At 30.8% G+C, this 10,672-nt stretch overlaps 1 protein-coding gene across 1 annotated transcript; it reads left to right on the plus strand.

The window, feature by feature from the left end:
- Nucleotides 1-1,513: 1,513 nt before the first annotated feature.
- LOC125243564 lies at nt 1,514-10,363 on the plus strand. Its single transcript, XM_048153308.1, has 8 exons — nt 1,514-1,638; nt 2,390-2,539; nt 2,624-2,707; nt 6,572-6,628; nt 6,703-6,804; nt 6,887-6,997; nt 9,257-9,400; nt 9,562-10,363. Exons 2-8 carry the CDS (start codon nt 2,399-2,401, stop codon nt 9,661-9,663), a joined length of 741 nt encoding a protein of 246 aa, XP_048009265.1. The 5' UTR covers nt 1,514-1,638; nt 2,390-2,398; the 3' UTR covers nt 9,664-10,363.
- Nucleotides 10,364-10,672: the final 309 nt, after the last annotated feature.

The raw sequence follows: 10,672 nt of genomic DNA on the forward strand, positions 1-10,672 counted from the left end.
AGAAGACACTTGGCAGATTATTGGTAAAGTGAAGGAGGAAAAAAAAGTGAAACTACAACAAAATTATAGAAGTTTATGCGTAAAATACTATTTTTAAATGTTATATGAAATGTCTATTTTTCCAAAACATGTTTTGCACTAAAACAGAAAATAAATCTTAAGTTGTTCCAAGTTTGAAGTTGATATCTCAAAAAAATGAGCTTTCAGTAAGAGTTAGTTTGGGCGCAGTACCAAACGCTTCCACTAGATGAAATTCGCTTCCCATTCATTTTTGACCGCGATCAACACAAGTGTGACTTTTTAACCTTTTCGAATCATGTCCAAGATTTTTTATGTTCATAAGAAAATGCCAAAACCTGTACCAAGTTTCATATCATTTCAATGAAGTAAAAAAAAAAAACATAATTTTTTTCTGTCAAAAATGATCATAGACCACCAGAGGGTTAATACTTTTATAAATGTTTCATTTATTTTATTTATTTTTTCAGTTTATGATGGTAAATTCATTTAATCTTTTCTCTTCATCAGTTCCAGCATTTGTATTTTTTTTTTTAATTAAGATTTTAAAATGTCAAATGCAAAATTTTTAATCCAAAAGTTTTATTTGTGTGATCTTCAATCTTTTGTCATGTTTACCAGTGGATGAATCTGATTTGATAGTAAAAAATTAAATGAAGCAACAGCTATTTTATTGTTGGGCTTACCAAATTTTATTTAAATAAATGTAATTTAGTATCTTTTAATATCTTATTCATTGTATTAGTTTTATGGGGATTTTTATGTCTTTTCTTAAGTTATTAGTTAAAATAGAGTTAAGCAGAATAACTTGCATGTGTCATTAAAACTCCCGTTTATGAAATCCTTTGAAGTCAATGAGGTTCTTTCTGGTAATTATCATACATAATATGTTCTTATAAATTCCATGAAATTATTTAAATAACATTTCTCATAAATATTGATTAAAAAAAATATTGTCTTGCATCACTTTTTTGCTCTAGTTCTTGTAACATTTTAAATTTCAAAGAATTTCTAAAATGTTTTAATTAATAAAAAAGGGGTAAATAGTAGTAATAGCGTGGTAAAAACATGGTAACATCAAAACTTTGAAAAATTGTGCACATTCACTCAATAAGTTACTGATCAGATATGGTTTTAGTTGAAAAATATTAATTTATAGTATGATTGTTTTATAAGCACCGGAATGCAACAGGTGTAATGCAGTTTAATGCATTACAAGGTTAATTTTATCATTCTGTTTTAGAGCACTATATGTGTTTTAGTATGTGGTGTTTTTATAAACCTGTATTTTAGGGACAAATCTGTATCCAGAAGAGAGCTAAACCTGACAAAACCTTCTTTAGGGCATGTCCTTATTTGTAAAAATAGCATGTTACAGTATTTATAACTAGCTGTCATTTAGAGCGCTTGAGCAATCCTGTGTGTGTGTGGGTGTGTGTATTATCTCTATCATAACTCACAGGACAGATGAATTACTGTATTGTTGATGTGATCCGTGACGTCACACACACACACACACACACACACACACATTCTCCGCATGTTTACAGGTGCAGTTTCTGCTGATTCTCACCTGAAGAATGACAGAAAGAGCCAGACAAGAACGACATCAACATCGAGGTAAAACAATCTCGACATACAATCACTGACTTCAGGAGCTTTACACACTGCAGATCTGAGCTTTAGTTTTAGTTTTAGTTGAGGAATAAGTCAGAAAAATATCTTTACTTACTCATGGTGATGTTGAAGCTTCTTCACATGTAGGTTAAAAACATTTAAAGGAATTATAACAATAAGGTTTCATTTGTTGACATTAGAACTAAATGAGCTTCTACAGCGTTTATTAATCTTAGTTCATGTTATTTGCAACATTTACTGAAATATCTTTAAGATCACAAGTCGTATCTGTTGGTTAATGCACTGAACTAACATGAACCTGAATATTTTTATTAACTAACATTAACAAAGGTTAATATATGCTTTGAAATATATTGCTGTATTGTATGTTAGTTGATTCATTAACTTATAATGTTAACAGATTAGACATTACTGTAAAGCGTTACCAAAGGAATGAATGATAAATCATGAAGGCTAGATGGATTTGTGCTGCTAAAATGAATGATTCAGCTCTGATTTGACCCATAAACTCAAATCACTGAATAAAACAAAAGAATCGCAAGTGATTCAACTCAAAGCTTCAGACATAAAGCTAAATTAGGATCAATTAGATGATCGGAGTGTGTGAGAGTCTCGAGTCATCGCAGCGACGGCGCAGGTTCATCTGGTTTGTTCAGTTGAAGAATGTGTGAACAATGACTGAAATATCTGCACAGAAAACATGTGATCCTCAAACTTATTTCACTCTCTAAAGTGTCTGAAGATGTCGAGAAAAATGGAGGTGATCATCAACCCTGCGGCTCCGCAGGATCAAGCCGCGTGTCCCGTTTACATCACGGAGTCGAAGCCGGGAGACTCGCCCGGAGTGACGGGATTCCTGAAGATCAACCCGGCGGCTCTGGGGGTAAAACTGACCATCGACACTCTTGACTAGTACTGAGACTCTCTGGTACAAGAAAAAACATTTCACGTGTCTTTTATCCGTCAGTGGCTGGAGATCCTGACCGGAGCCGTGGCGTTTGGACTCGTCTTTTGGAATTATGAACGATGGTTTTTAATACCAACTTGCTATGTAAGTCTTTAATTTTTTATATATGTATGAGCAATATCACGCTTGCAGCCGTGCAATACGGCTGTAGGTAATCACAGTGCTGATATACAGCTATAACGCACGGCTACGGAGTGTGATATTGTGTTTATACAACAGTTCGACGACACGAAGTGTGTAAATAAATAAGAACAACAATTGAGTGTCTTTAAAACCCTCTTTTGTGAGGAACTACTTCCTTCCGCCACGGATTCAGAGTTTAACAGTTGAGCCCAAGATCTGTTATTAATTCTACAACGTCACTTCAGCACTAGTAATGAATGAACGCTGAGTCGCTTCATTGAAACTCACTGTGTTATATGCTATTATGAGAGACAAGCATTCATTCTTCAGGTCGATGTCCATCATAATATATCCATTATAAAAAAATCAGTTTGAATGTCCGTTGAGGAAAGCGATATCTTTGTCTTTTTAACCCTCTGGTTCTCTTTGTTTAGGAGTCACACTTGCCTTCTTTACGGTCAAAAGTGACCGAAGCCTTGAAAAGTAACTTTTTTGTTTTTCAGGAAAAAACCAATGTAATATATTTTTGTTCAATAATATTTTTTGATTATTATATAAAATTTTAAGGGGTATTTTATGATACTATGCAATATTTATAATTTTTTTTATTAGTTATTTTCCCCCATTGAAAATAATAATAAAAATTAATTTCTAACATATTTTTAAATTATTTTTCAATTAAAGCAGTATTCCATTTTTTTTTTAAGGTAGATTAGTGCCATCTGGTGGGAGTAAAAAAAGAAAAACTTATGCAATGCCATGTTGTAACCACTAGATTCCTATAAAGCTCTATAGAAAGTGGATTATAAATTCTCTAGTGGTTTTTGGACACAAACACTTATTTTTTATTAAGTTTTGGATTTGGATTTATACTTAGACATTCTCAAAGAATACTTTTTGTCAAGGTTTAGATTTTTTTTATTTGAAATGTTGATTTGAAGTGTCGGTTTTCGCATTAATTTTACTACAGTCAAACCTGAACACAGAGCAGGACATTTTGTCACACATAACATCAAAATAAAATAATAACATCAATAAAAAAAATGCAACAAAAATGAATGGGTATGTTTTATTACAGGTTAATAAATCTGGGTCTGATCTGATTTCATATGTTGGGTATGTCTATTTTGCACTCTTGACATTTTAAAATGTCCCCCCTTCACTTTTTTCTGCACAGTGTCTGATTTGTAGTTTGTACCAACAAAAGATTCTCTGAGTTTTAGAATTTTTTCGGATTTCCCATTCATTTCCTATGTCGGTCATTTTTGACCAAAAAGAAGGTAAATGTGACTTCTTTTTTTTTTTTAACATGTCCAAATCATGTCCTTGATTTTTTGTGTGTTCATATTGCTAATGCGACAAAAGTCACCAAGTGTCATCTCATTCCAACAAAGCTACGATTTCTAACATTTCAAAATATAATATTTTTCGGTCAAAAATGACCGAAGAGGGCCAGAAGTTAAAGGGATTTCCCACAGCTCTAAAACAACATCCTCGTTCTGACTCACTCATAGAGTCTCTGTCGCCATCTAATAATATTTATTGAACAATATTTAAATTATCAACAATAGCAATTATAAAAGTCATAAACACAAGCAAACAATCAAATAAATAAAAAACACAAGCAAACAACTTAGTCGAAAGTACAAAAGTAGCACTCTAATACAGGATTAAGGTTAAATATAGTCTGAAAATAGTTATGAAATTTAATTTTCCCCTGGAACAAGTAATAGATTAATAAGACCAAAGATTGCCCATTTGATATACCCCAAATTAATTATATTTTGAACCACTATCTACATAAGAGCCAGCGGCAAATCCCTGAAGCACTGGCCGAGATGAAGCTGTTCTCAGCGGGTACTCGAGCACTGAACGACCGCTGACGGCCTGGAGCTCACATCTCTGAAAACAAATAGTAAAATAGGCGCTATGAATTAAATATGAGTCACATATTTCAGGTCTAAACAACTACATTCTTCACCTAAAAAACTCTTAAAACTACAGTTCGTGGCACAACAAGTGTAGTATTTGTAAAAAATACGGTGGATTTGCTCGACCGCAATGACAGTGGCTTCAAGCGGAGTGATACAAACTGTGAAAAGGAAGGAGTGCTGTTATCACAGCCAATCAGATTCGAGAACCAGAAAGAACTGTTGTATAAATATATATAAATTTGATAAAAAATACAGTAAAAATTGTGAAATATTACAATTTAAATTGTAAATGATTTCTGAAGGATCATGAAGACTGGAGTAATGATGCTGAAAATTCAGCTTTGATCAATAAATTATATTTTACTATATATTCACATAGAAAATTAGGGCCAAGCAATAATAAAAAAATAAAACCATCTCGAGATTAAAGTTGTTAAATTTCAAGAAAAAAGTCGAGATAAAATGTTGAGAATAAACTCATTAAATTACGAGAAAAAAAGTTGTTAAATTTCGAGAAAAAAGTCGTTAAAGTACGAGAACAAATTCGTTAAATTATGAGAAAAATGTCATTAAATTTCGAGAAAAAAGTCGTTAAATTACGAGAACAAATTCGTTAAATTATGAGAAAAATGTCATTAAATTTCAAGAAAAAAGTCGAGATAAAATGTTGAGAATAAAGTCATTAAATTACAAGAAAAAAACTCGTTAAATTTCAAGAAAAAAGTCGAGATAAAATGTTGAGAATAAAGTCGTTAAATTACGAGAAAAAACTCGTTAAATTTCAAGAAAAAAGTCGAGATAAAATGTTGAGAATAAAGTCGTTAAATTACGAGAAAAAACTCGTTAAATTTCGAGAAAAAAGTCGAGATAAAATGTTGAGAATAAAGTCGTTAAATTACGAGAAAAAACTCGTTAAATTTCGAGAAAAAAGTCGAGATAAAATGTTGAGAATAAAGTCGTTAAATTACGAGAAAAAACTAGTTAAATTTCAAGAAAAAGTCGAGATAAAATGTTGAGAATAAACTCATTAAATTACGAGAAAAAACTCGTTAAATTTCGAGAAAAAAGTTGAGATAAAATGTTGAGAATAAAGTCATAAAATTACAAGAAAAAAACTCGTTAAATTTCGAGAAAAAAGTCGAGATAAAATGTTGAGAATAAAGTCGTTAAATTACGAGAAAAAACTAGTTAAATTTCAAGAAAAAAGTCGAGATAAAATGTTGAGAATAAACTCATTAAATTACGAGAAAAAACTCGTTAAATTTCGAGAAAAAAGTTGAGATAAAATGTTGAGAATAAACTCGTTAAATTACGAGAAAAAACTCGTTAAATTTCGAGAAAAAAGTTGAGATAAAATGTTGAGAATAAACTCGTTAAATTACGAGAAAAAACTCGTTAAATTACGAGAAAAAACTCGTTAAATTTCGAGAAAAAACTCGTTAAATTTCAAGAAAAAAGTCGAGATAAAATGTTGAGAATAAAGTCATTAAATTACGAGAAAAAAACGTGTTAAATTTTGAGAAAAAAGTCGAGATAAAATGTTGAGAATAAAGTCGTTAAATTACGCGAAAAAACTCGTTAAATTTCGAGAAAAAAGTTGAGATAAAATGTTGAGAATAAACTTGTTAAATTACGAGAAAAAAGTTTTAAAAATTTAACAACTTTAATCTCTAGATGGTTTTATTTTTTGATAATTGCTTGGCCCTAATCCTCTTCTGTAGAAAACAGCTGATTTACATTGGAATAATATTTCACAATTTTTACTGTATTTTGTATGTTGACCTGCAGGAGGATGCAGATTTGTTTTACATGTCAATAAATGATCTTTATTACTATATTGAGCTGTAAATGTTGATATTTCTGTCTGTTTAATGTTGTTTTGTGTCTGTAGTTGATTTTGAATGGAGTTATCACAGCCACAGCTGCTTGTACCCGTAACGCGTGTCTGGTCAGTATGAAACATCGTCTTCATTTAGAAGGGTTTATCAGAATCAGAAGTGGTTCTGACTCATGTTTGTTCAGGTGGTCACCGCTCAAGTTCTGAATCTGCTCAACATCCTCAGCGCTCTGATCGTCTTCATCATCTTCTTCTTGTTGTTCTATGTGGCGTCGTCTGTGCGTGTGGTGAGTCTTTCTCTCTGATGTTAGTGTGGTTCATGAATGTTTCTGAATACTGAGGAGTTTCTGATTCATCTGGTTGTTGTAGTTTTTGGCTCCGTCTCTGGGTCCGACAGACATCGCTTTCATGGCCTGTAACGTTCTGGCGATCATCTACTCCCTTATCATCTTCGCGACCTCATGCTGCTGGTGTAAATCGGTAAATCAGTGTTTCTTTGAGTCTTCAGCATCATCTGTGGCGGGTTTCAATCTTTCTGAAGATAAATATGATCATCCGTGTGCCAGGGGCCTAAAATGAAAAAGGCAGATTTATATTTTAATTTACAAAGACCTGATTTATAATGTGAAAATGAGTTTTATAAATATATATATTATAAATACATTATATTTAGTTACATTACTTCATTGCCGACTCACTTGTCGTACTGCACTGTTAGATGTAATTCAGATGTATTTTATTCATTCACATAAATATATATTTATATAATGTTTATAAAATGCATTTATTTAAATCAAATTATTTTAATACATTTATTGCAGTAAAATGTATTTAATTTGCTACATTTGCACACTGCTTTTCTTTTTTTTTAAATTTAAATCAAGTTATTAATTTATTTTAATTTTTATATAAATATGAGAATTTTACCTTTATTTATAAAATTTACCTTTTATTTATTTTAATACTTTTTATTTATTTTTAATTAAATTAAATTATTTTTTTTAATCTAACATAAAAAAAATTAAATTTATTTAAATAAATACTAAATGTTTAATTTTAATTCATTTCTATCAAGGTTCAAGGTTCACTGAAAAAAATAATTTTTTGATGCTGTTCACTTTATTTAAACAACTTATTTTGATTCAACACCATTGCATTAGGTTTCTGGTTCAAATTCAATTGCTTCATGTTAAATTAAGTTGAAACAATTACTTTTTGACTTAACTTGATGTTTTTATATTAAAATAACATGTTTCAATCAAGTAAACCCAACCAGGACTCAATCAAACAGGATTTTAACTTCCCATCATGCTTTGCAAAGGGGCTGAACTAGGAGTGTAAATGCTGAAATAAAGTGTTATTTTAAGCAGTTTTTAGGAAGATGAGAAAATGGAAAGACTTTTTATTGTTTACTGTTCTATTATGTTGGTATTTAAAAGTTTCTGTTAATTAATAGTTTTAGGGTTACCATTGTGGTGAATTATTGCACTTGTGCTTGGGTTGAGGACCTGCTAACCAAATTTCATATTACTTTAATAAGAAAGTAATCTCTGTGCTAGTGCTCTGAATTGCATTTCCCAAAAGCATTGTAAGCCTATGTTGATTGTAAAACCATTGCCACCAATGGACTTATGATCAATTTAGGCTTTACGATGTTTTTGGTTAAGGCAATTTAGGATGAATCCAGTATCACATCTAGATTTTTAACACAGAACATCACAAAATTAAACAAGAAGAATTAATTGTAAAAATCAATGTATATGAAAACAATTTATTTATTTATTTATTTATTTATTGCTTTTTATTTATTTTAAATGAACACAATTGATTCTAGTTAATTTAACATGGTTGATTCTATTGGATTTTACTTGTCTCAATCATGTGGAACCACTGTCCATGATTGAATTGAGTAAATTGGACATAACTATTTTCCATAGATTCTTCCTTAGTCAGTTGTTTTGTCACAACTCAAGGATTTTGCATAGAGTAAAAATAAACCTTTAATGTTAATAGAAACTAAGTTAGTTGTGTGGAACCACTGTCCATAATTGACTTGAGTTAGTTTAAAGTGTCATTTTTTTGAGTGTTGTTTTATTTATATAGCACAATTTTTTCTTGCAATTTCTTGCAATTTTTATCTTAAACAAATGTAATTATTTTTATTTAAACAAAGTTATATTTATTTTAATCTTTTTTTATTTTTATCAATATTCATTCATTCATAAATTTGGTTTAATCTAATGTATTAAATATTTATTTAAATAAAATTTTAAATTTAAACATTTATTAAATTAAACAATTTTAATAATTTAGTTTAATCTCATTTTTGTTTATTTATTTTTATATTTTTACACTGCTTTTTATTTCAATTAAATTGAAATCTGATGTAAAAAAAACAAAAAAATATTTAAATACATAAATATTAAACTATTAATTTTAATAAATTTTTATCTTAATCAAATTTAATTAGTTTAATAATATTTAGATTTATTTATTTTTACATTTACACTGCTTTTCTTATTTTTATTTAAATCAAGTTTTATTTATTTAATCATTTTTATATATTTATTTTAATTAAGTTTGATTTATTTATTTTAATTTGTTTTAATCTAATGCATTAAATAAAATGTTATGTAATTAGAAATTAATATTTATCTTAATCAAATTGAGTGAGTTTCATATTATTTTGGTTCCGCTGCTTTTCCTATGTTTATTTATGAAATATGTGTTTGTCTGCAGAGGAAGCGTCTCATGGTGATCCACATGAGCACAGCGTCACCTGCACCTGCAGTGGTCAGTGATGTTGTGGACCAGCCGCGTACAGCATCATCACCACCATCCTACTACAGTCCGATCCCGACTTCAGAACCACCGGCCTATGAGGTGAGGACCAGAGTCAAGTCTTCAAGCACTCTTTAAAGTGCTCCATTATGCTCTTTAGGATATTATATTATTTGATCAAATGGTTTCAGACACTGAGAGAAAAGAGCAGATGCTGCAAATGAATATCAGGAGAAAATGAAAGAGTTTCTGTGTTTCTGCAGGACGAGCGACGCTCGACGCTCTCTAGAGCTTCTGCTGAGAGATGGGACATGAGAAGATGGAAAGATGAACTGCATCGCAGCAGAAAACCCATCCAAGTCTAAGACATTAATTTATTCCAGATCAATCTATGCTCTAAAGTAGAGCTTCAGTAACCCGTGTTTGATTCGGTCCCAGAGCTCAATCTAGGGCCATTATTAGTGCATCGGTCGATCTGCTGGACAGTACAGATGGACACTCGCTATCAGACATTATGCACATTAGAATCATTTCTAACTTATCTTGTTTTTAAAAGCAAACTTGAAGTGCGGTGTTTCTTGAGATGTCAGTATTTCTGTCGGGTTGGAGCTGTACTTGCATGACTGAAAATAGCTGTCGGAGTGTGTTCATGATCGTTCCTCGCCTGCGGACAGTGAGAAACTCATTCAAACACGCTGAACTCACTCAAGACTCATGAAGAAGTGTCTGGAGCTGATTCTGCTCTCAGGACAGTCCCTCCGTCTCTGACATGCTCTTCTTCTGTGCAATTTTACTATTTAAGATTTATTTTTAGTTCTTTTTAATGCATTTGAATGTTTATGTACATATATGTCAGCTGCGAAGCACTTTATAAACAGTTTTAAAGGTGCAATATAAAGTTCTTTTATTATTAGTTTTATTATTTTTGTTGTATTTGCCATCTCACAGTTAGGTGATTTACTCGTTTTTTTTAAGTCTCTTCTGCTCACCAAAGCTGAATATATTTGACCAAAAATACAGTAAAAATTGTGAAATATTATTCCAATGTAAATCAACTGTTTTCTATGTGAAAATGTTGTAAATTGTAATTTATTCCAGTGATCAAAGCTGAATTTTCAGCATTATTACTCCAGTCTTCAGTGTCACATGAATCATGATCCTTCAGAAATCATTCTGATATGATTTTATGCTTCAGATTTCTTTGGAAATCCCAAAAATCTGAAGCAGCACAACTGTTTTCAACACTGATAATAATATAACAAATGTTTCTTGAGCATCAAATCATCATATTAGAAATATGACTTTCTTCTTTCAGGTGAATACAATCGGAGATGTATTAATAATCACCCTGATGCTCTAAAGCTTTATAATGGC

The sequence above is a fragment of the Megalobrama amblycephala genome, linkage group LG13 (genome assembly GCF_018812025.1).
Source record: "Megalobrama amblycephala isolate DHTTF-2021 linkage group LG13, ASM1881202v1, whole genome shotgun sequence".
NCBI classification, from domain to species: Eukaryota; Metazoa; Chordata; class Actinopteri; order Cypriniformes; family Xenocyprididae; genus Megalobrama; species Megalobrama amblycephala.